The sequence below is a fragment of the Camelina sativa genome, chromosome 13 (assembly GCF_030686135.1).
Source record: "Camelina sativa cultivar CO46 ecotype springtype chromosome 13, ASM3068613v1".
Classification (NCBI taxonomy): Eukaryota; Viridiplantae; Streptophyta; class Magnoliopsida; order Brassicales; family Brassicaceae; genus Camelina; species Camelina sativa.
This window is the reverse complement of record NC_141892.1, coordinates 13,595,791-13,620,132: the sequence shown is the minus strand read 5'-3', so window position 1 is coordinate 13,620,132 and position 24,342 is coordinate 13,595,791. Positions and strand designations below refer to the sequence as shown.

At 33.1% G+C, this 24,342-nt stretch overlaps 4 protein-coding genes, 1 long non-coding RNA gene and 2 pseudogenes across 8 annotated transcripts; 5 read left to right on the top strand and 2 right to left on the bottom strand.

Moving 5' to 3' along the window:
- The first annotated feature begins 364 nt into the window (after positions 1-364).
- Positions 365-8,379, top strand: LOC104736777 (sugar transporter ERD6-like 17). 2 transcript variants are annotated; one of them, XR_015578575.1, is made up of 17 exons: positions 954-1,016; positions 1,693-1,782; positions 1,984-2,043; positions 2,203-2,268; positions 2,383-2,448; positions 2,773-2,848; positions 2,950-3,014; positions 3,102-3,194; positions 3,288-3,368; positions 3,495-3,579; positions 3,925-3,968; positions 4,273-4,335; positions 4,442-4,501; positions 4,613-4,666; positions 4,763-4,822; positions 6,596-6,853; positions 7,118-8,379. XR_015578575.1 is itself a non-coding variant. In XM_087482394.1 (16 exons), exons 1-16 carry the CDS (start codon positions 778-780, stop codon positions 4,907-4,909), a joined length of 1,179 nt encoding a protein of 392 aa, XP_087338520.1. In that variant the 5' UTR covers positions 365-777; the 3' UTR covers positions 4,910-4,933. The 2 variants fall into 2 exon arrangements, 1 of the variants encoding a protein (XP_087338520.1); XM_087482394.1 differs by lacking the exons at positions 6,596-6,853; positions 7,118-8,379 and adding an exon at positions 365-843 and having other exon boundaries at positions 4,763-4,933.
- Positions 5,665-8,379, top strand: LOC147929516 (F-box protein At5g25290 pseudogene; annotated as a pseudogene). The gene is made up of 2 exons (XR_015578574.1): positions 5,665-7,830; positions 8,037-8,379. The product of XR_015578574.1 is annotated as an F-box protein At5g25290 pseudogene (transcript).
- Positions 8,380-9,476: 1,097 nt separating this feature from the next.
- On the bottom strand, positions 9,477-10,749 carry LOC104736778 (uncharacterized). The gene is made up of 2 exons (XR_759628.2): positions 10,425-10,749; positions 9,477-9,749 (listed from the first exon to the last, which is right to left on the bottom strand). It is a non-coding gene; the product is annotated as an uncharacterized LOC104736778 (long non-coding RNA).
- A 238-nt stretch (positions 10,750-10,987) lies between these two features.
- LOC147929515 (uncharacterized) lies at positions 10,988-11,739 on the top strand. The gene is made up of 2 exons (XM_087482397.1): positions 10,988-11,122; positions 11,209-11,739. Exon 2 carries the CDS (start codon positions 11,226-11,228, stop codon positions 11,469-11,471), a length of 246 nt encoding a protein of 81 aa, XP_087338523.1. The 5' UTR covers positions 10,988-11,122; positions 11,209-11,225; the 3' UTR covers positions 11,472-11,739.
- Positions 11,740-12,748: 1,009 nt separating this feature from the next.
- On the top strand, positions 12,749-19,631 carry LOC104736779 (sugar transporter ERD6-like 18). Of its 2 annotated transcripts, XM_087482396.1 has the most exons (17): positions 12,749-12,913; positions 13,221-13,283; positions 15,819-15,908; positions 16,012-16,071; positions 16,198-16,281; positions 16,422-16,497; positions 16,668-16,732; positions 16,838-16,930; positions 17,069-17,155; positions 17,276-17,360; positions 17,856-17,899; positions 18,190-18,252; positions 18,404-18,463; positions 18,584-18,637; positions 18,738-18,797; positions 18,978-19,092; positions 19,332-19,631. In XM_087482396.1, the coding sequence occupies exons 1-17, from the start codon at positions 12,761-12,763 to the stop codon at positions 19,469-19,471; spliced, it is 1,392 nt and encodes a 463-aa protein (XP_087338522.1). In that variant the 5' UTR covers positions 12,749-12,760; the 3' UTR covers positions 19,472-19,631. The 2 variants fall into 2 exon arrangements, with proteins under 2 accessions (XP_087338522.1, XP_087338521.1); XM_087482395.1 differs by lacking the exons at positions 12,749-12,913; positions 13,221-13,283; positions 15,819-15,908; positions 16,012-16,071 and having other exon boundaries at positions 16,211-16,263; positions 16,352-16,497.
- Positions 19,632-20,257: 626 nt separating this feature from the next.
- On the top strand, positions 20,258-20,970 carry LOC104736775 (protein DMP10 pseudogene; annotated as a pseudogene).
- A 22-nt stretch (positions 20,971-20,992) lies between these two features.
- LOC104736773 (glutathione synthetase, chloroplastic) lies at positions 20,993-24,294 on the bottom strand. Its single transcript, XM_087482393.1, has 12 exons — positions 23,755-24,294; positions 23,339-23,508; positions 23,163-23,238; positions 22,940-23,070; positions 22,722-22,844; positions 22,523-22,603; positions 22,330-22,410; positions 22,178-22,247; positions 21,967-22,088; positions 21,723-21,862; positions 21,448-21,640; positions 20,993-21,355 (listed from the first exon to the last, which is right to left on the bottom strand). The coding sequence occupies exons 1-12, from the start codon at positions 24,052-24,054 to the stop codon at positions 21,232-21,234; spliced, it is 1,611 nt and encodes a 536-aa protein (XP_087338519.1). The 5' UTR covers positions 24,055-24,294; the 3' UTR covers positions 20,993-21,231.
- Positions 24,295-24,342: the final 48 nt, after the last annotated feature.

Below are 24,342 nucleotides of genomic sequence, written 5' to 3'. Positions count from 1 at the left end.
GAAAAATAAATTAAAATAATTTAATAATTAGAAAATGAGGACAGTTGTCAAAAATATATACTGCCAAATATCATCGTGTTATGCAAAGTTAGGAGAAAACCTAACTTATATTGTGTACGATGTATATATGTCGTAGCTTAAATTAATCTTTCCAGTTATGTGTGAAAGAGAAAGAGGTTTCCGTATTTACGTATAATTAGGCTTATCCATTGTGGTCGATTAATTGTTATGTATGATAAGTCAAAATAATATTTTCTTTGGTAAATGTATTTATCAATCATTTATAAAAATATTTTGAAATCTTGATAAAGTCAAAATTAAAAAAATGTATTTTTACTTTTCTAAAATAACATAACTTAAAATTGAAATAAAACTTGACTCGAGAGATTATCTTTAACTTTTACAGAAAAATGTCTCACGTCCACGTTAGCTTTCCAATCCAAACCCCCCATTTGAGTAGAAAACCAAAATGACCAAAAAACTTGATTGAGTGAAATGGAATAATACTCATAATAATGACCCATCAGGCATCCATGACCATCATCCCTCATTTTATACAACCAAGCAAGCCCACTTTGACAAATTAGATCATTCTCTCTCTCTCTCTCTCTCTCTCTCTCTCTCTCTCTCTCTCTCTCTCTCTCTCTCTCTCTCTCTCTCTCTCTCTCTCTCTCTCTTGTCTCTAGCTTTCATTTGTTAATACCAGAGACTCTGTTGCATCAGATATGGTGGTGGTGGAGGAAGAAAGAGGCATAAAAGAAGGGCTTTTACAGCTCAATGACCAAAACGACGATCCTGAATGTCGAATTACAGCTTGTGTTATCTTTAACTTTTGGTGTTGCTGTGAGTTTCTTTATCTCCTTATCCTTTTTTTTTCTAATACAAAATTCATATTTAAAAAAAAAATATATCTTAATTATGTTCTATCTAATTTTCTTTTTCTTTTTTAACAGACTGGTTATACATCAGGTGCTGAGATAGAACTTATGAAGGATTTAGATCTTTCTATCGCGCAAGTATGTTTCTCTGTTTTGTTACTCTTGTTTCTATGTCGGAAAAAAAAAAAACTCTGTTACAAGGTGGTTTTCATAATGTTTTAACCTTAAATAACCAAAAGAAAAGTTTGCGTAACAGAGAGCGAGTGATGACGACGACACATATGCAAACAAATATGTAAAATTGTTTTTTTTTTATCCATTTAAAATTGAAATAAACAACCATCAATTATCTAAAGAAGAAATATATTATATATATAGTCGTACTCGTCCGTGATCCCAATGAAGTATACTTTGTTTGCTTTGCTGGTCTGGTTCACCTCCATTTTAACCCTTTTTTGAAACTATTATCATAAATCTAATAACCCTACCTAAAGAATATAACTATAATATCCTGATATATGGAGTTGTCGAAACAATCCAAAAAGATAGTACATATATAACAGTATCTATCAATAATTCCATCATTACTGAATCAATCTCTTGTCACTCTCTCATCTACAATAATAGAAGTACCATTTACTCATGTCATTTGTTTATATATCTTTCATGATTTTTTATTTAGAAATAATAAAGTAAAAGAATTAGTATGTATTAGTTTCAGTAACTTAAACCCAATATAAAAATTATCTACTCAACTTTTTTTAATTTCCCTTTGGATTAATAGTTTTTTGATTAATCATTTTTGTTTTTCCAGTTTTCAGCGTTTGGCTCATTGGCCACGTTAGGAGCTGCAGTTGGTGCACTGTTCAGCGGTAAAATGGCTATGGTCCTCGGCAGAAGAGGGGTAACTAATGAACCATTATTCTTGATAACTCAATTTACCATTTCTTTTTTCTTTCTTGACTATAGTTTTCGTATTTGTCTACGTGCATTTGATTACCAGTGCCATTTTTTACTAAAACTTAAAAGTTAAAACATATTTTTTTTTTTGGTAAAAAAAGTTAAAACATATGATTATAAGTTTTATTTCTTACTTTTGAAAAAGACAATGTGGGTCTCAGACATCCTAAGCATCACTGGTTGGCTTTCCATCGCTTTCGCTAAGGTATTAATCATCATTTCTAACCTCAAAAATACCTATCCTAAGGTCCCAGATATTCTAAAGCATCTCTTAGAAAATAAACAAACCATTTAATTTATAGTTGTCAACATAAACCGAACAGTACTTAAATACTGAATTTATGTTATGTTTGGAACACAAAAGGATGTGATGTTGCTGAACTTCGGAAGAATCTCCTCAGGGATAGGTTTCGGCTTGACTAGCTATGTGGTAATTATATTAACTTATAGTTAAGTTTTTGTTTTTATTGAATTTCATCTTGAACAGTTTGGTTTTTATTAATTTATTTGTGATCTAAATTATTTTTGCTTGTTTACCTATCAGGTACCTGTCTATATAGCAGAAATTGCACCGAAACATGTCCGCGGTACATTTACCTTTTCAAATCAGGTAAATACTTTAATATATGTAAGGATATAAGTGTCCACCAACATCAAAGAGTAAAAATCAAGACAATTTTTTTTTTTGAATGAATGTCAAATTTATTCATCAAAATAACTTTGGTTACAACAAGTGCATCGTTTCCGGAAAAAAAAAAAAAATAATAAGAAGACTATAAACAAATACAAAACTATACCAGCCAAAAAAAAAAAAGTTATACCCAAATTAAAACAAATCCAGTAAATGTTGTTTTTCTTAAATTAAAATAGTTAATTAGCTTTGTCGTGAGTACGTAGATTGATCCTTTGTTATTCTCGTCTGATTATGTATTAGCTTCTTCAAAATGCTGGACTCGCCATGGTTTATTTTTGTGGGAATTTCATGACTTGGAGGATGTTGGCTGTATCAGGTAAAAGTAAAACTATAAATATCATATCAACTGTGGAGAAATTAATATATATATAGATATATATTAACTGATAAAAATACAATTTTTTTTCCCCTGTCTAGGTGCTTTACCATGCATCATTCAAGTAATCGGTTTATTCTTCGTACCAGAGTCCCCAAGATGGCTGGTTGTTCATTTTTTTTTTGTTAATACCCATTAACATAATTTATCAACCATGGGAAGATATGAAACCAATCAATTTAAAATTTTGAAGGCAAAAGTTGGTACAGATAAAGAACTAGAAAATTCACTGCTTCGGCTTAGAGGGAGAGATGCTGATATTTCACGTGAAGCCTCCGAAATTAAAGTGAGTTTTACTATTCTCATAATATTTTCAGCTATAAAGTACGTACAATGTAAAAACAATGTAAAGTTTGAATGATTTTGTTTTGTTTTTCAGGTTATGACCAAAATGGTAGAAAATGATTCGAGGTCGAGTTTTTGTGATTTGTTCCAGAGAAAATATAGATACACCCTCGTGGTACAGTTAATTTTACATGTTTGAGATATAAGTACATAAAACTTTATTCGTAGTATTCTACCTTTCATATTTATCTGCATAGCATTCAATTTTTTTTTATTTTTTTGTTGTGATTTTATATCTTAGGTAGGAGTTGGGCTAATGTTGATACAACAATTCTCAGGAAGTGCTGCTGTAATCTCTTATGCAAGTACCATTTTTAGAAAATCTGGTAAGATTAAGCTTTTGATTCTTTTTATATAGACACGTCACACATATACAAATTGAATCTGCAAGTGATGTATTTGCATAGAATTTCCAGTTTTTATAAGATTTTTTTCATTACTTTTGTGGAAGAAAATATCTTAGTAAATATTTACCATGAGGTTCCTCTTTCCATTTACTTTTTGGTTAAAATTTATTTCTCAAAAAAAAAAAGAGTATATAAATGTATGGAGGAGAGTAAAAGCTGATCAAAATAATAAAATGGAAAAACAGAGCACAAGCTGAAGAACAAAAAACAGGTTTTCCAACTTTTTTTTTTCTTTGCTTAGTAATTTGTTTTGAGTTAAAACAGGTTTTCCAGTGGCCATTGGAATGATGATGTTAAGCCTCTTCGTGGTAAGGTTATATATATACTTTTTTTTGTTAATTTATATGCATGAAAATTGATTATATATTTAACTTAAAACTTTTAATTAGTAAAACTAAAATTAAAACTACAATTTCAATTGGTAACCCCATACTACAATACTACATGGATTAAATCCTATAGTATTTTTGAAATTAGTTGTTATTTAACTACTATAACTGACTAACTGTAATGTTTTTGGCATTTTAATGATCATTTTGTGTTAAGTTAAATAATTTGCAAAAACAATTCTACTCTTGTTAGCATTAAATGGTATTTTCTGGCTATTCGCAGATGCCAAAAACCATGAGTGGTCTCATTCTTGTCGATAAATGGGGCAGACGTCCTCTCTTGTTGGTGAGAACGTCTTTACTTTTTACGTACCTTCAGACAATCTATAAAAGATATAACATTAAAAAGCTGATTAATATTTTGATTTGATTACCATTTTGATATAACATAGACGTCTGCGCTTGGGATGAGCATAACATGCATGCTTCTTGGGTTCTCCTTCACATTACAGGTTATTTAAAGTCTTTTTCGTTAATAACTATATTACTTTTTATCTATTCTATTCTTAACCTAATATTAACTTATTTCTCTAACAATTGTTTTGCTTATTTGCTATGAGCAGAAAATGCAATTGCTTTCGGTGTTAACTCCAGTATTATCGTTTATATGTTTTATGGTAAAACATTTTTTCTCCTTGTACAAAATATATTTAATGAAATGTTTATGTCTGTTATATAAATAAAATGTAATTAACAATGATTTGTATCGGCAGCTTTATATTGCAACTTATGCAATAGGCTTGGGAGGCCTCCCGTGGGTAATTATGTCGGAGGTACATAAACTACTTCCATATTTATTTTTGGTCATATTAATTTTTTATTTTTTCATGGAAGAAATAATGTACCATTTAATCTTATAAAAAAAATTGGTATATGAATTGCTAGACATGTCACTCAACAGTTTTTACAGTTTTCTAAATTATTCTCTAGCATACATTCTTTTAAAAGTAAAGAAATTCCTCGAGTTTTTGATTTAACAAAAGATTTTTGAAATGATAAATCTGATTTACAACTTTTAGTTAATTTTCAATACAAAAATTTAATAAAAAACCTAGAGTTTTTTTCAACAGTTAGATGAATTATATAGTGAATTTTTGAATTTGATATTTTCGTAAATTTTTTGTTTTTTTTTGTTTTTTTTTTGTTTTTTTTTGTTTTTTTATAAATCTAAATGGTTATATCTCTTCATTGTAAAGGTCTGTCTTTTCACTATATTTTATTTATATATTTTCATCAAAACTTTTGTTTTAATAGGTGTATGATGTCATTGACGTGTATCTATTTAAATAATCATGTCTTTTGAACTCTCTTTATATTTGTCTCTTCATCATTAACCAACAAGTTTATTGAAATAAAATTTTCATTTTATGTTGAATCTAAATAATTGAATATTACAAACAATTTACAATTATTTAATATCAAACAATTTTAGAAATGATTATAGCATTAGATAAATATAAAATTTAACATAATATAAAATTCACAGTTGTGTATATTTATCGTAACTTTTTGGGAAACCAATATTTTAATATTTAATATTTAAAAGTAATAATAATAATCTGAATAAATGCAAACAACAATTGCGACTTTTTAGTATTTTTTTGTGAAAAACTGGTTTTTTTTTTTTAACTTAAACAGTTGTATTAAATTTTTTTTAATAAACTCTTTTAACGTCTATTTAAATAGTCATGTTTTTTGAACTTTCTATATAATTGTCTCTTCATCAATAACTAACAAATCATAGTTCGTTGAAACAAATTTTCCTTTTTATGTTCAATTTAAATAATTTCAATATTAATATATAATATCTAATATTCAATGTTATTCTATAATCTAACTAAAATTTTAGAAATGATTATAGCAATATAAAAATTTAATAAACCTTACTATAGAATTTACAGTTGCGTCCATTTATCATAAATTTTTGTTAAAAACTATTTTAATATTTAAATTTTATTTTATCATGTTTTGTATTTTATTATGTTAAAAGTAGTGTATTTTAATTTCAATTTTTCTTTGATAATGTTTCACTCATTATTAAATACATTTTTAATTATAATTATTTAATAAAGATTACATTTACTCATTACAACGATTAGTTCAATATTCTTAGTTAATATCACTTTGTTACTATGATTTTTTTAATTGTAGCTCTTTACCATAATTCTTCATAAAATATCTTATATATTTAGAATACTTTAAACGATATTTTTTGCAAAATTACGTCTATTCTACATAATATTTTTTGTTTATAAATTTTTATTTTGATGGTTGTGTTTTTAGTAACAGTTTATGTTTAATGTTTATGTATTCAAACTATTCTATTATATATAAATTATTTCATAATGTATAATTTTAAATTTTGAATTTATTTACTTTTTTCTAAAATACTTCTCCCGCGACCTCTAAGTCCTAGTAATAATAAAATTAACAAACAAATAAAAAAAAATGTAAAACTTGTAATAATAATTTTATGAGTAAACATACGAAAGGAAATCATAATTTTATGAGTACAAAACCTATATCTTGAGAAACTATGGAGACAGGCAGATGGTCGGAGCTGTCGAACGATATCTTGAGATCATTATTGGAACGTTTGAGTATTGTGGATTTCCACCGCGCAAAGATCGTGTGTCGGAATTGGTATATATGCTCGAAACAAACTTCGCGGCGGCAAAAGAGATCTCCATGGCTGATGCTGTTTCAAGAGAGCAGCGATTGTGTGCTTTACAACCCGGACGAAGATAGAGTTTACAAGAAGAGAAAGAGAGACTTTTCAAGGATTCGATTCCTGGCAAACTCAGGTAACTGGTTCCTGACGCTAGATTCTGGATCCAATCTCTGTATCGTAGATGTGTTTAGCGACGGTAGGATCAATCTTCCCCCTCTACACTCAGTTAAGGGTGGCCATTTTACTCTTAAGCGGATAGGAGATGGGGAATTCATCGAGAGAGTAGCTAGTGGTGACTTAGGTTACTCAAATATGAGTGTGGTTGATCTGAGAGGTCTTTTGTGGGTAGACGAGAACAAGGAGGAGGAATACACTGTCGCATGGTTTTTTGATACAGGTTCCCCATATATAGCCTTTTGCAAGAAGGGGGAAGATCATTACCGTACCATCCCAACACGGATCGATGTTCCCAGAGAGTTTCGAGGCTTATCTGACATGGTACTCCGGGGTGACATTCTTTACGTCTACACAACTCGCCGATTCATTCGAATCCTGGATTTGTCTGGACAAGAAGGTTTCAAGGATGTGTCCAACACTAACATATTACTACCATTTTATCCAGCTTCTCCTCCGAGTGATGATGAAACTACATATGATGGAGCAATCTCTAGTCATAACATTGCTGTTACAACCTCGGGAGAGGTTTTGTTGGTCGAGAGCATCGCTTATAAGGCAACCTCTGAAATACCTAGGATCTTCCGCCTCTACAAGACGGATCCTAATCCATATCCGGATGAGCTTATACACAAACCGAACCTGTCTGTCGAGGTAGATTCTTTAGGCAATGAGGCCCTCCTTCTGGATTTAGGTATCACTGTGCCTGCTGACCCTACCCTCGGTATCCAACCAAACTCCATCTACTTCACCCGTCATCACCGTCTTCGTAACTGTAAACTGAAACCTTCATGCCCAGACATCTGCCCCTGCATCTGTGTATTCAATCTTGACACAAAGAAGCTAACACAATTCCCCAGCCTCTCCGACTTGAAGCCCAAGGATGCTCGATGGTTTCTCCCGTCTTAATTTGATTCTCTCTGCCTTTATTTCCAGGTTCTCTTCTGTTTCTTCGTTTTATCTTATTGTTTTGTATTCCTCTTATTTCCCTGTTTGATCTATCTAGCAACAAAGAAGACACTTAAGCGATTTCCCATGGTTTCTCCTCTCGGGTCCTGATTTGTTTCTTCCTTCATTTTGGAGATTTGCAGATCCCTGTTTTTATATCTTTTTCATTTATATTCGTTTCTCTTACATGACAGCTCTAAAATAAGTGAAATAACAATAAGCAAGTTTATTTATGCTTTGTGGTCGGTCCTATTGATCTTCATGGATTAATACACAAATCTTCAACAAGCAAGAATAACAAGAAATAAGCCAGTAGAAGAATATATCAGGATGATTGCGAATGTGAATGCTGTCCAATTCAAACACCCAAGACTCCAAAACCAGCTGCAACGCCGCCTTCATCTGATGATGAGATCTTCGTGCGCATTAGATAACCACTCTGCTCGTTTACTATAACTTTGTCTTTGTTCCTACACATTTCATTTAATGGCACAAAGTTAAGTAGAGAATGAATGAAACATTACCAAATTCTTCTTCTTTCTGCTCTTGTGTACCTGAGGTATGCACCATAGATACCGAGTTCTGATATAGCTTGACTTTTATGGTAGACACTACGATGAGGGGAGAGATCCTACGATGAGGTTCTAGGTATTGTCTGCTCTTTTCAAATTCTACGAAACTTGTCACTTAGGGGATGAGTTAGAGAACATATAAAGGTCAAATTTCATCATATCATAGAGTCGTCGTTGCCTACAAAGTTAATTTTGACTCAATAAAACCAAAACTTTATACTGACTTGGTAAAAAGACATTCAAGTGAAAAAAGAATACGTTAGTAAACGGATAACATCCTCCTAGACTTAAATCACATTGTTCCCAGTGTGAACAAATCTAGAAAAGATGGGAAAATATATATATGTATATATATATATAAATGCGTAAAAGTAAAGATAGGCCCGAGTAACCTGGATTGTGTGAAGGAGGTTCTGCACCGAAGCTTAGAGAAGCGTCATCATTGATGAGGTCGTTTTTAAATTATACCATCTGTTTTGCTAGAAGCGCGGCATAGTTAACTCTACTTGGAAAATCAACTAATGGTATCTTCAAGACAAGAAGTTCATCGTCAAGGACTGAGTTTTGGGCGGTTCGGGCGAAGATGGTGTTGGCGAGTAGCTTATACATGCATCTAATGGTCGCGTGTGATAGTGCAGATGCTTTGGTCTTCCCGCTAGTGAAAGTACTTTGTCCAATTCGTTGCCACACAACATCAAACTTTTCCGATCCAAAATCGATTGCATCTTGGTATGTAAATCTAAGTGCTTCGTCTAGTTGTGGAATAGAGATGGTATAGTGCTTGTCATGAACTGTGAAGGAGAGCATATCATCTCGCACCAAAGGTGAGTGTGCACGAGGGAAGGCAAGTGATATTGTGGCAAGGAATTGCCTCGTCTCTTCTTTGTAAATTTCTTGACGAGTACTGGACTTTATGAAACAAGTACTAGTTCATTCAACATAATAAGGCCTTCTCCATCGGAAGGTTGTTATTTTGAGGATGTTATAATTTTTTAACAATAAATTTTGTACTTTTTAAAAATAAGAACCTTTATAAGGTTAATTAAAATTATCCCTCTCCAATGGTGAAACTTTTATTGGAGTTCTTATTGAGCAAAAAATATGCAGCCTGCAAATGAAATAAGAAGAATTCAAAGTCTGCACTAATTATGTTTTGCCATTTACTCTTAACACATATTCACTAGCTTTGTATACTATACAATAGCTTCTGTACCATGTTCCTTCAAGCTCTATCTATTTACCATGGTCTATACAGGCGATTTTGATCTCAGCGAAGGGTTAACATCTGATGTATTCTTCCTTTTGTTGTCCTCTTGTTCTTCTTCTTTAGATCATCTGAACAAAACAAATATTGATAAAGAACAGAACATAACACAAACCGATCCAAGCTTTCATCAAAGAACAAAACAGTAGAACAGAGAATCAGACTATGAAACGGAGAATCAGACTATAAAACCTTGGAACTCTGACATTAATCACACAGAGGGAGAACAAAACTTTGCACAGACTTATGAAACAAAAACCAAAGGAACCAACAGAAAGATCAGTTGAAGAAAGCTTTTCTCACCTATAATCTTCAGCAGAAACTGATTCATTCATTCACAACTACCAAGCATTCAATAGATAGTGAAAGCTCTTACCCGGAAATAGTGGGAGCAGATGAATTTGTTAACATCAAATAACATAGTTGCAATAACATGACAAGTTGAATTCAGTTGAGCATCAAGACTAAGACCATATGAACACTTCAAATAGAGAGACATATGCAGTCAAACAAAACACATTACCAAGAGCACAAACAAGATTTGCAGAACTCATAACGTAAATGACATTCCCAAAACTAAAATCAACAAATATAAAAGTCTTTGTTGTATTTATAATTTTATACACTCATTGGTGTTCATGAAATTCAAGTAAAATGTGTCAAATTTTATTCCACACAAAAGGATAGCCTCTAAGCATCACCATCACTCCCACAGAGAATCCAATCCAAAGCTTTATGAAAATTACCATGAGAAAGAGGTTGGTGAATCAAAATCTCCGATTTCAAAGAACAAATTCACCGAACAGCTTAACCATTGATACCGTTGAGAGTCGGCGTCGGTGTAGATGATGATATAACGGGGTCAAACAGCCGGATAACCTCAAAATCGAATCAATCTCCTCTGATTGCAACCGATTGTGAGACAAATCTCTTTCGATTTTGTAATATGAGAGCTCGCGATAGAGAGAGAGGACTCAGAGGAGTAAGGGAAAGAAGCACGATCGACAATTTTTTTTTTTTTTGTATTAAATGATTCAGCCAACCACCAGGCGACACATCACCGTCTCTTATGAGCTTAGGTTATCCCCAATGGAGGGGTTCTAAGGCAGGTTTTAAGGGAGAAGGAAAAAAAAAAAAAAAATCAGAAATAACAAAAAAAGGTAAGAGAGGCTCTAATATAACATACCCGATTGTGATTTAAGAGCTCGTACATGTCGTGATTTCGTTGGCTGAGAGAAAAATAGAAGAAGCAAAAATACAATTGTTTCGAGATTTTTTTTTTTTTCTCTCTCGATCTCTCTCTCGCTGTTTCAATCTCGATCGAAGTCCAGTGTTGATATAAGGAAGGAGAAGGATATGTTATAAATAAAGACTAACCTCGATTCGAAATTGACAATTAATATATATCTTTGGTAGCGTAGAAATGGCTTATTGTGATGGAAACGTAAATCCCAACATTTACATTCAATCTGATTCTTCGTACCCTGTTTTGGTATTTGTGTAAACTAAATGGTGTGTCAAATTTTTCAGGTTGATTGATTAAAGCCATGGTTCTTGATGGGCTTGTATCTTCACCATTAATGAGACAACAGTGTCTAAAGAAGCAGTGGGAAGAGTTGGGTAGTTGCTCCACCGTTGTTCAGAGGCATCGCTATCTCTTGACTGCATTGGCTTTTCTGGCATTCCTCTGCACTATTTATCTCTACTTTGCTGTCACTTTAGGCGCTAGGGACTCCTCCTGCTATGGCTTGACCGGTAAAGACAAGGCAATCTGTCAATTACCTTTGGTTTAACTCACCCATGATTGTTTAGGTATGTTCATATAAAGATGGGAAAGTTAGTATTGACACTGCTGCTGGAGTGCTTGGAAGATATGCCCACGCCCAGTTACACCCTACAGTTTATTTCTTGTTTTCTCTGTGACAAAGGGTGTCACTTACGGAATGATACATTGGCTTGTCGACAAAGGGTGAGTAACAACATTATAAGCTAGCAAACTTTTTCATGTATTCATTTCACACACCTTGACATTCTGAATCGACTTCAAGTATTACATATGAAGTGTATGAATTGTCCTTGTTGGACCAAAGCTCAATGTTGTTTTGGTTGTTTGTTTGTTCATAACTGATCAAAGAGTTTGGAAGTTGAATGAAATTCGATTCAAAAAACTATATTTAAAAAAATAAGAGACTCAATATTATATTCTACTATTGGAGAGGATAATTTTAATTAGAATCTTAAAAGTTCTTGTTTTATAAACAGTACATAATAAATTCATTAAAAATTACAACAGTACATAAGACACTAAAAATTAAAACCCACCATTGGTGATGCTCTTACTCCTCTTATATAAGAAGCGGTTTTTATTAATTACACCATTTATGATTTAATTTTAATCTTCCTTTGCAAGCTTTTCCTTTAAGACCAAGAGCTTGCAAAGCGGTATTACCGAACTGCAAAGTGGGAAGTGGGTGTAAGCTTGATCTTATAGTCAACATCTTTATGCATCTCTTGGCCAACTAGCTTCATTTGCGTAACTCTTTTCTTCGTTGGTTGTTGGCGTGAGAGTCGTGAAAGTTGGGCTCAGTTGACTCGTTGTTTTCTCCATGCGATGTTGTAGAATCGGACTCTTCCTCGTTGCTTTCTCCTTGTCTTAGTGCTTAGTTATTGCTTTGGATCCTCTTGGTTCTTCTTTAATCAAGACCATCGTAGATTGGTTCGTATATACGAGCTGGTTCTAATGTGTTGTGTGCGAGTGTGTCTTTTGGGTTTTTAATGTTAAAAAAATAATTTTAATTTTTTTATATTTTAAAGAAAAGAAACTCATTTTAGTGGCAGTTAAGAGAATTGTCCATAATTGAACGAAACGTGTGACTTGGAAATTGACACAAAAGTCCCAAAAAAGAATTCTCATAATTGTGACACCTTCCTTAAATACGAAGCCTATTTTGACAAACAGAGCATTCTCTGTCTCTCTCCCACTCCTCTGTACTCTCTCCTCTGTCTCGCTCTCTCTCTCTCTCTCCCTAGATCTCACTGTCCTTTACCAGAAATTGTGTCGTATCATTACATGCATGTGTAAATGATGGTGGTGGAGGAAGAAAGAAGTATAGAGGTTGAGGAACAGCTTTTGCATCTCAATGACCAAAACGACGATTCAGGCTGTCGTATCACTGCATGTGTTATCCTAAGCACTTTGGTCGCCGTCTGTGGTTCCTTCTCCTTTGGTGTTGCTGTGAGTTTCTTCTCCTTTGGTGTTGCTAGGCTAGTCCTACTTTTACATTTTTTTTTTTAATTTGATCATTATCGTCAACTGAGTATATTAACCGAGAGAGAAAGAACATTACAAACCACATGCATTTAACCCTTAACAAAAAAAAAAAAAAAAAAAAAAAGTTACAACCACACATGGATTCTCTGCCATCTTAATTTACCAATGTTCTAATAATTTAAGAACTACAAAACTCATATAAAAGACTATAATTTCGTATTATCTATTTTCATGTAAACAGTTTTTTTTCTTTCTTATGTTTATCTTACAGATGGGTTATACTTCAGCTGCTGAGATAGGAATTATGAAAGACTTAGGTCTTTCTATCGCGCAAGTATGTCTCTCGATCACTTTTTTTTTTTAATTCTACCAACATATTTTAAAAGCAATTCTTTTAAATACCACTAAAAATAATGTTTTCTCTCATTTTAGTTTTTTTTTTCCAAAAATTCCACTAAAAAGTATTGTTTTCCAAAAATATGACAAAATTATAATAAAATTTTAATATCAAAAATTAATCCCTAAATCCTAAATACTAAACTCAACCCCTAAAACTATATCTTATAACTAAAATTGTCAGCCTAAACAAACAAATTTTCCACCCTTAACAATTAAAAATCATTTTTTTGTATTTATGGTATTACTGGACCAAAAATAATTTAGTATTTTTGAAAAAAAACTAAAATATGGTATTTTTGAAAAATAAACTTTAAACGTGATATTTTGAGGATTTCCTCATATTAATCTAGTCACAGTTTATTTATCCGTAAACTAAAGAAAAAAAAAGTTTACACAAAACAGTAGAGAGTGAGAGACTGAAAAAACACGTTGGATTGGATTAGTAACAGAGAAATAAAAATTTAACAAAAATTTTACAAAGTTTAGATAGAGTGGTTAACATTATGCGCATCAGTAAAACCAATATAAAGTAGAGAGTAGATAGAGTGATTCGAGGAATGGCGTTTGGGAGGGAACATTATAAAATGTTCTGGTTTCGGGCCTGAGGGGATGTACAGGTCTAGGTTCGGAACCTTTTAGTAATTAAAAAAAAAAAGTGTTTTAGAAATTTTTTGACAATATCAAGTAGAGAGTATAAAGAGTGCTTAACATTATGCACATGAAATTTTTTGAGAAATGTCTTTTTTTATGTATATTTTTCAAAAATAGGCATATAGCTGTCCTTTGTGGAAAAAAAAGGCATATAGCTGTTCATTTTCAAAAGGACTCCTCATTAAATCTGAAAATGCTTATAAAGTTTAGAAGGTATTTTTTTGATGATAACTGCTATTTAGAGAGTTCATTTAAGTGTTTCTAATGTTTTATATGGCTTTTATAAGATTTTATAATTTTTTTATAAAATTACTATACAAATTTTATATACATATAAAAGAAATTCGTGTATAGTTTTATAAGGTTACACATTTATTTGAATATATATGAAAATAGCATTTTTTATAAGCTTTTAGAATCGGGTCGGTTTTGAAATGTGGTATAGGAAAAATTAATGACATTTTTAAAATTCTTTTTTTTTTTTTAATTTTTATTATTGCTTTTGATATCCTTTTTTGTGACTGATTACAATATAAACGGTACACAATGTGCCACAATGGTATGATGTTGTTACCAATCATATAGTGAAACGACCGAACCTCATAATTCTGACGAGATAACCGGCGTCGAAATCGCTTCTTACAAAATTTACACAAATACACTAAATTCACCTCATCTAGTTATTGAGTCACACAACCAACCATCCCTAGTGACCGAGTAACAAGACAGATGGACTGGAATATTTGATTTCGTCTAGCCACGGACAACACTATCAACTCCTCCATTGTTGGTCGGCATATCCACCTGGTGTTAGTCTTCACCCATCACACCACTTGTGATCCAACACACATGGTATCGATCAATACCCTCCTAATGTCGGTCGACAACGATGCCCACAACATCATTTACGTCGATCCCTCCTCATCTAAACCTAACCCCAGCTGTTCTTCCATGACCCAAAAACACAATAACATGCTAGACACCCAACCTTACCACATAACCGTCTATATGTCAGACCACAATGCAAACACTTGATTAAATCACAAACCAACCGTTCATATCCACCGTTGGATATATATGAAGCTTCCTATCAAATTTCAGCTGAAACAGACTTCGTTTCATCCTCTAAACATTGCTCCAAAGTATACATCTCAAACCAGTCTGCGCAGTCCATCTACAGGTGTTGGTGTCGACCGACACCAGAAATCATAATCCGAGCCTCCCTTCAAGCTTTTTCTCGCCACAAATCTCTAATCCGCCACAACCATCGATTCTCTAATCGCTGTAACACTAAAACAACACGACTTACCTGGAGAAGATGGATCTCACAATCCACCACCAATCTTCCATCCTTCTCCACACATGAAGAAGATGGATCTCTCTTCTTCTCCTCTTATGCTCCAAGCACAAGGTATCTCTTCCTTCAACATCCTTGATGCACGACGAAGGAGAAACTCCCCTCATGACATCCACCCTGAACAGTATTTCTGGTTTACGGGCGTTACACAGAGTTATTGATATATCATATATGCAATTAAAACTAGGTTGTCAGTGTTGTCGAATTAGAAAGGAGGTATGTCTTGCCCAATTAGGTCTATATTAAAACTAAACATCTAGTATGCTAATTCCGTGTTATTTGGTTTTAATTCTTTTTCACATTGAAACAAATAAGCATCAAATTTTAATGAAGAAAAATATATATGGTCGTTATCCCCATGAAGTTGAGTATACTTGGTATTAATTGGGACAACAAAAAAATCCCAATAAAATGATTTACTCAACTTTTGGAATTTATCTTCGAATTAATTATCTTTAACAGTTTTCAGCATTTGGTTCATTCAACACGTTGGGATCTGCAATTGGAGCTTTGTTCAGCGGTAAAATGGCAATATCCCTTGGCAGAAGAAGAGTAACTAATTTACTTTTAATCTCATATATTCTTCAAGTTTAACCATTTGTAACTAAAATTTTTAAGGACTAAATTTTTGCATTTCATGATATTTATTATTAAGACAATGTGGGTCTCTGATATCCTCTGCATCATTGGTTGGTTCTCCATCGCTTTCGCTAAGGTATTCAAATATTTTTAACTACAAACATATTTTCTCTTTGTGATACAAATATTATTTAGTAGTTTGTGGTTATAAAAAAAACCAGCAATTAAAGAGTCATTTATATTTATGTACGGAACACCAAAGGATGCAATGTGGCTGAACATCGGAAGAATCTCCTCAGGGATAGGGCTCGGCTTAATTAGCTATGTGGTATTTAGTAACTTATTAGTCTACAACTAATATATTTACATTTGATATCACTTAATAAGTTTCTTTACCTAATTTTTTTACCAAACAGGTACCTGTCTAATACCTATTAGAGCCAAAGTTTTTTTACCAAACAGGTATCATCGTGTGAGTGATTCCAGCTTCTTCAAAACTTTGGACTCGCCATGGTTTATTTTTCTGGGAATTTTATCAACTGGAGGACGTTGGCTCTAATAGGTATTAGGTAACGTTTCCAATGTACGATACTTAACTGTGAAACTATGAGATATTTATATAGGTACGTAAGAGAATGATTAAATAGTAGATAAAATATGGAAAACTTGAGTTGTTACATTGTAAAGAGTATACAAATTAACTGAAAAATTTACAATATTTTTCCGGTTTAGGTGCTTTACCATGCTTCATTCAAGCAATCGGATTGTTCTTCGTTCCAGAGTCTCCAAGATGGCTGGTTTGTCGTCATTTTTTATTTTGCTACATAATTTACTAACGTTACAGAAAAATAACACACACAATTTATTAACCATGAAAACTAAACTATTTGAATTTGATGAAGGCAAAAGTTGGTACAGATACGGAACTAGAAAATTCACTACTTCGGCTTAGAGGGAGGGATGCTGATATTTCACGTGAAGCCTCAGAAATTCAAGTGATGTTTCTATATAATTAATACTTAATAATTTATTTATTTTGGTTAACATAATATAATATTTCAATTATAAATTACTTTTAGTTTATATTCATCCCTTTACAAGTAAAGTCTGAATGATTTTGATTTTGCTTTCAGGTTGTGACCAAAATGGTAGAGAATGATTCAAGTTCAAGGTCGAGTTTTTGTGATTTGTTCCAGAGAAAATATAGCTACACTCTCGTGGTAAACTGAAGTTTATGTTACAAAATAAGTACATAAAATATACTCTTTCAAGACTATTTTAACTCTAATATTTATCTACACAAAGCATATAACTTGTATATTTTGAATATTATTTCTCAGGTAGGAATGGGGCTGATGTTGGTACAACAATTTTCAGGAAGTTCTGCAGTAGTCGCGTATGCAAGTACCATTTTTCGAAAATCTGGTAAATTTAAGATTAAGCTCTATGAAAAAATTTCAGCGATAATTAATAATAATTACATATACATAATACATTGACTTATGTAATAAACCGCTCAAACTTATAGTAAATTGATATCAAAAACTACCGGTCGAATATGACTTCGTCTCTTAGGCGGTAAATCGTAGGTTGGTCATTAGACATTTGTTTCGGTCGCTATATATATATTCAGAATTACTACAAGCAAACATATTAATTTAATGATTTAACGACGAGGAACACATTTTTTGTACACACTCTAACATATAACAGTCTGTGTAATTTGTATCTGCAGAGTGAAATATCCAGTTTTAATGAGCTTTTAAACAATATTTTTGTTTTCTTTCACTCATATTTTTTTGCTTACTGATGCCATGATCTCATGATTTAGGATAAAAGTTTTAATTAAAAACTAAATTAGTTAAGTTCTCTTTCCATTTTTTTTATTTGCTTTAAATAATTTATTTTGAGTTGTAACAGGGTTTTCGGTGGCCATTGGATCGACACTGTTAGGGTTCTTCATGGTAAGTATATACATTGGTCTTTGTCAAAAATTTGTTAAATATATGGATGCACACGACACCAAATTTATGCAGTCAAACTATATTATGTTGTTATTCAACTGTTCCATCTATTTTACTAAGAAAAATCTTTAAGATATAAAACATTAAGAAAATTGTATCAGTCAATAGAAAAAAAATATTTGTAGAATACACATTATCAAAACAAAATCAATTTAAAGTTTGTATAGAATAATAAAACATCACTTAATTCTAAAAAAAAATCTAGGATTTACATTTTGTACTATTCGCAGATACCAAAGGCCATGATTGGTGTCATTCTCGTAGATAAATGGGGCAGACGGCCTCTCTTGTTGGTAAGCAAGCACCTTTAACAGTAATTTTGTTACATTTTTTTACGTATTTGTTTTCTTATAACACATTTACTTATTTACTAATTAACATATAGAAAAATGTTAAAAGCTGTTTGATATTGATTTAATTCATATTTGGACTTGCTATATATAGACCTCTGCATCTGGGATGAGCATATCTTCCATACTTATTGGGATCGCCTTCACGTTACAGGTTATATTTTCAGTATTTTTTTACTGTTATTTATTGTGGAAACCCTTTATTCTACAGTTTTATATTCTTAACCTCTCTTATTTTCAACAATATATTTGTATATTAATTTGGTATGAGCAGAAAATGCAATTGCTACCAAACCTGACTCCAATATTCACTTTCATATGCCTTACGGTAAAAAAATTTATCCAACTTTCACACAATCTTTCTGATTATAACATTTTTGTCTCTTTTCTAAAATAGTTTTTTTTGTTTTTGTTTTCTAAATTGGCAGCTGTATATTGGAACTTTTGCAATAGGTTTGGGAGGCCTTCCTTGGGTAACTATGTCTGAGGTACATATATTAGCTCAACTTTTATTTTTTCAAGGCAGAAAATAATATATACTCTCTCCCTTATACTAAACTGATATTTTAGATTTTTTTTGTTTTATATGATTCGAACAAATGAATTTCTAAGTTTTAACACACTTTTATAAATAAAGTAATATTATGTATAATGTTTGGTGTGTGCAGATATTTCCAATAAATATAAAGGTAACAGCAGGGAATATAGTTACGTTGGTATCATTTTCAAGTAGTTCGATGGTCACTTACGCTTTCAACTTTCTGTTCGAGTGGAGCACCCAAGGTATCTTTTCTACTTCTTTTTCCAACTTATTTTTAATTATGTTATAAACTATTTAGGTAAAAAGAATCAGAATCTGTATTTGTGGCATCATTATAAACCTTGTATACATTTTAGATCGTTATTATTCGTTTGTTAGACCATACCAAATTATATAACTTATAACTGTGGAGTTATATTCTATATATACAGTAGAGTTTAATGAATAAATTTTCTTCTCGTAACTTTTATAACTGAAATAGGAACATTTTATATATTTGGGGGTATTGCGGGAGCCGCGTTGCTTTTTATTTGGTTGCTCGTCACGGAGACAAAAGGATTATCACTTGAAGAAATACAAACTAAGTTTATTCACCAGCCCGATGAAATAAATCAAACTTAGATTATATGTATGTTCATCTGCAAAGAAATTTTACATTTCTTTTCGTTATGTAATTAGTAATTTACATGTCCATATCAAAAATATTTCTTAACTTTTATGTTCTTTTACTAAAGAGAAAGAATAACTGAAAAAAAATACATATGCCAGTTTAAATTTGTTATACGGTTCGTGTAGTGTGGGCGCGGGACATGAGGCGCCCGAACCCTCTTAAATTATTCACTCTTCTTCATTATCAAACTTTCTTTCATAAAACTATGATACTATTGTAATTACAAATGGGGAAATCATATGTAAAAAAAAAAAAAAAAAAAAAAAAAAAAAAGAGGGTTGCGTGTACCGTATTCTCAATCTTGTGAATTTCTTCATAGAGTCACGTACATTACATATCTAATATGACCGAGTCACCGAGAGGAGTTAGGTACAACCGTGCAAGACATAGCTTTATGGACTCAATTTCATCGAACATGCAATTCTACAATTACTACGTTTTATAAACTTGAGAAATGTTTTTTTTAAGTGAAGTATTGTTTCTATAAAAATATTACTTTCATAAAAATAAGTTTTACTGTTTAGAATCTAATTAGTCCACTATAAAATGAACGGTTATCAAATAGTGTTTTTTTTTTCTTTCTGACAAAATTTGTATATACAATACAAGCTTTATAAAACAAAATGTATATTACATAATACATATTCGGATACCAAACAAAATTCGATTCTTTTAAGAAATGTATATAAGACACATCAAAAATATCGTTACGCATGCATGCATTACGTTTAGAAGAACCTACAAAACACTCTTTCTCCATATAACATACAAAAAATTTCCTCTCCCGACCAAAGTTCGAAATGGAAGCGTCGTTCATTAGATCTCTACCGTCCGCCGGGAACTTCGCCAACCTCTTACCGACAGGAACTGCCCTCATGTTCGAAACCCTTATCCCTTCTTTCTCCAACGGCGGCGAATGCACCAACAAACCCGCTAATAAATTCCTCACCATTTCCCTCATCTCCTTTTGCGCCGCGGCTTGCTTATTCTCCTCCTTCACCGACTCTTTCGTAGGTGAAGACGGTCGCATTTACTACGGAATTGCCACAGCGAACGGTCTCTACATCCTCAACGACTATCCAGACGAGGACGGTTATGATCCGGAATCCGGCTTAACTGGCGACAAAAAACGGAGATGCAAGTTGAGTTTTGTCGATTTCGTGCATGCTTTTGTGTCCGTTGTCGTGTTCTTGTCGTTAGCCGTAGAGAGTTCGGATTTTCGGAGGTGTTTGCTCCCTGAGGACGACGGCCATAGTTGGGGTGGTCATTTCGTACTTATGATCAAGTATTTTGCGGTTATGGTGGTGACAGTGGCGAGCTTCTTCTTTGCTATCTTCCCCACAAAACGAAGAGGCATCGGATTTACGGACATTCGTTGATTTATTTGTACATTTATTTGTATATGTATATGCTCGTATGGTCTTAAATGATCTTAATCACCACTTTAAAATAAGTGTTAACAAAGAAAAGAAAGCATCATAAATATCTTATTCCATTCATGATTGATCGGTATCTTATTCCATTCACGATCTCAAACGAGTGATCGTCTCACACGGTCCAAAATAAGTTAAAATAACAATAAGCAATTTTATGTATGCTTTGTGGTCCTATTGATTTTTCATGGATTAATACACAAATCTTCAACAAGCAAGAAGAAGAAGAGATAAACCAGCAGAAGAATTTATCAGGATGATTGTGAATGTGATCCATCTCAATTCAAATAAATGCTGTCCAAGACTCCAAAACCAGCTGCAACGCCGCCTTCATCTGATGATGAGATCTTCGTGCGCATTAGGTAACCACTCTGCTCGTTTACTATAACCTTGTCTTTGTTCCTACATAAATAATTTAATCAAAGATAATGGCATAAAGTTAAGTAGAGAATGAATGAAACATTACCAAATTCTTCTTCTTTATGCACTTGTACCTGAGGTATGCACCATAGACACCGAGTTCTGATATAGCTTGACTTTTATGGTAAACACCTTCTCGCACCATGAACGTGTTTGACACCTTTGGGAATATCCTCTGCATCAGGATATATGCAGCGTTTCCATCAACTCCTTCTTTCTGCAGTCTCAGAAGATTTTCCCTCACATCATCTCCATAGATGTTGTTTCCTGGAAGAATCCAAGAAGATACGCTTTAGAATATGACCAAGAGAAATTTGAAAGAGCTAGGGGGACTCAATTGGGTTCTAACCTCCGCCTTCTCTCTGAGGCTTCATAACGAACAATCCAGGTTTTTCGATTGCCTGCTTGACGATTTCTTGATCATCCAAGCTCCATAGCCCAGCAAAGCATTTCCTCAGCTTAGCAATGTCCTCTTTGTTGTCCAGAAACCTGTTTCTCATGTTTATAGAAAAAAAAAAGTGATCACCTCTGAGATATTTGGAAACCGTTCTTCAGTTTCAGCCTCACTACAAGATACTTGGCGATCTACTTACCTCTCGAGAACACCTGGTTTTGCCAGTTCTTGCTGGATTTTCTTGGTGCCGGTTAAATGATAAGCTATAGTCGGGCATTTGACTGCTGAAGACTCCTCTATTAGCATCCTAGCATTCCATTCCTTCAAATTGAAACGAATAAACCAACCATTGATACATATATCCTCAAAGAGTAAACGCCACATATATTGAAAACTTGACAGCTACTTACTGATTCAGATGGATGATCATTGGGAGTATAGCCAGATCTGAAATAAACCACCGCGACTGCTTTGCCGCCACTGCAACAACGGAAAATCTTAACGTAGTTTTTAAGATGAATGTGTAACTTCTCAAAAACCACAATGCAAAAAAAATGCTTACACAATAAGGGTTCCATCCTCTTGTACACTCCCTTCCTTCTCGACTTCTGCTAGGGTCTTCCTGATGGCTACTATATTGTGCGTGTTCTGAAGCTAAGGAAGAACAACACCTTTTTTTTTGTGGTACAAGTTAGAGGATAAAAATGTCGAGATCAACCACTGGAGTTCAAAGAAACAAGATAAAAAGAGGATATTTTTCTTTCAATATACTGCTCAGCCAATGTTGATCATACATATTGCGTTCTTCTGCCTGTACAATTACCATGACCACCGCTCTGAAACCAAGAGAAACTGTAGCTTCAAACAGAAAATCTTCAACTTACATCACTGATTCTTGATTTCTAGCATTTTTTATCATCACATTCAAGAACGCATTCTTTGATTAAGGCTAACCTTGGGTTATTGTACTCCAACCAAGCTTTGGCCATTGCATCAGCAAATTGTCCCGTGGATGTATTCCTAGGTACACGTTCAGAGTCTATCCCAATCTGATCCCCATAAGATCGAAGCAATGTCCTGCAAAACAAGAGAAATAAGTAAAAAAGTGAAGCTTTTCAGCTAAAACAAAAACATAACAAGTTACGCAGAAGATGTTCTGTCGCTGTGCGTACTGGTGTAGCTCGCTAACAAGACGACTATGGCCTGGAAACGAACACGCGATAGTGTTCATCTCAATCTGAAGAATTGAATTTGTTTCTTCATCAAGCATATAATCAAACCGGTGTAAACCCAAACGAATATCCTGCCAACAACACAAACACAACCAAACGAATAAAGATCCAGAACCGAAGAATCACAGATTAACATATGAAAACAGAGATAAATGTAAAAGACCTCTTTCTTGGTTCTTTCTAGCATCTTGGAGTGAATGTCAAGAAGTCTAGATGTAAAGATGTCAGCTTTTTTTGTTCTACAACATAGAAAACATCAATGCTTGTTTAGATGTATATATATAACACAAGGCAGATAGATTCCAGTACTGAGATAAAGACTCAAAAAAGAAGCCAAACCTAGAGAGACTATCCTGTAAGAATTTGCCATCCAAGCTAACACGATCAATCAATTCATTGAAAATAGGAGTAACATCACAAGCTCGGTTCCAGTAGATCTCTGGGAATGCAGTTGGTAGCAATGAAATGGGGGCGTGCATCATTCCAACCCCTGGAAGGTTTCCTGATTTCTGTAAACAGAAGAAGAAACCAGATCTTCTTCACCTCTCGATTCTACTGATATAAAGCTAAAACCATGAAACTAACACAATCCAGGACGAAGAGATTATGATGATGATTTCAGCTATAAGCGATTCAATTTTGAATATTTGTCTCTAATGTAATCGAACACAAAGATAAAAAAAAAAAAAAAAAGAAAAGAAAAAAAAGACAAGAACTTTAGAAAGTGTGTGGGTTCAACTAAAAAAAAAAGGAACCTGGTAAGTTTTGTCACCAACGACGAGTCCGTGAAGAGAAGACCAAACGAGAGCATCATAAACCAGTTTCTGAACAAACTCATCATCAAACTTGTTTATATCGAACATGGGTTTGTGTGATTCCATCACCAGGGATCTCCCAGACCTCAACAAAGGTTCCTGATTTCTCAGAATTCTAGGGTTCTGGAAAAGTAATCTGCTTCTTGGATTGAGTTTCAGCGAAGAAGAACAAGTGAAAACAGAGGCCCCAGTGATGCAAGTGGAAGAAAAGTATGAGAGAGAAGAGCAGCCACTGATCATTTGTAACCCTTTAAGCCGGGTTGGTTTGACACTATTTCACTCACCCTTTAATCGTGGTAAATCCCAGAAAGAACTGTTATGGAAGATACAACCAAAAACAAAAAATATGATCCCTACTACCCCTTTTTCATCCTCCCTCCTAGCTAAGTATAAAGCAAATATTGATTTAAGTTAAATTATGTAAAAGGATTTTATGAAAATTTCGAATTTTTTTTTTTTTTTTTTTTTGGTTCCCCAACTACAATAGTAAAATATCCTAAACATTTGTTTTATATTCCCTCCATTTCA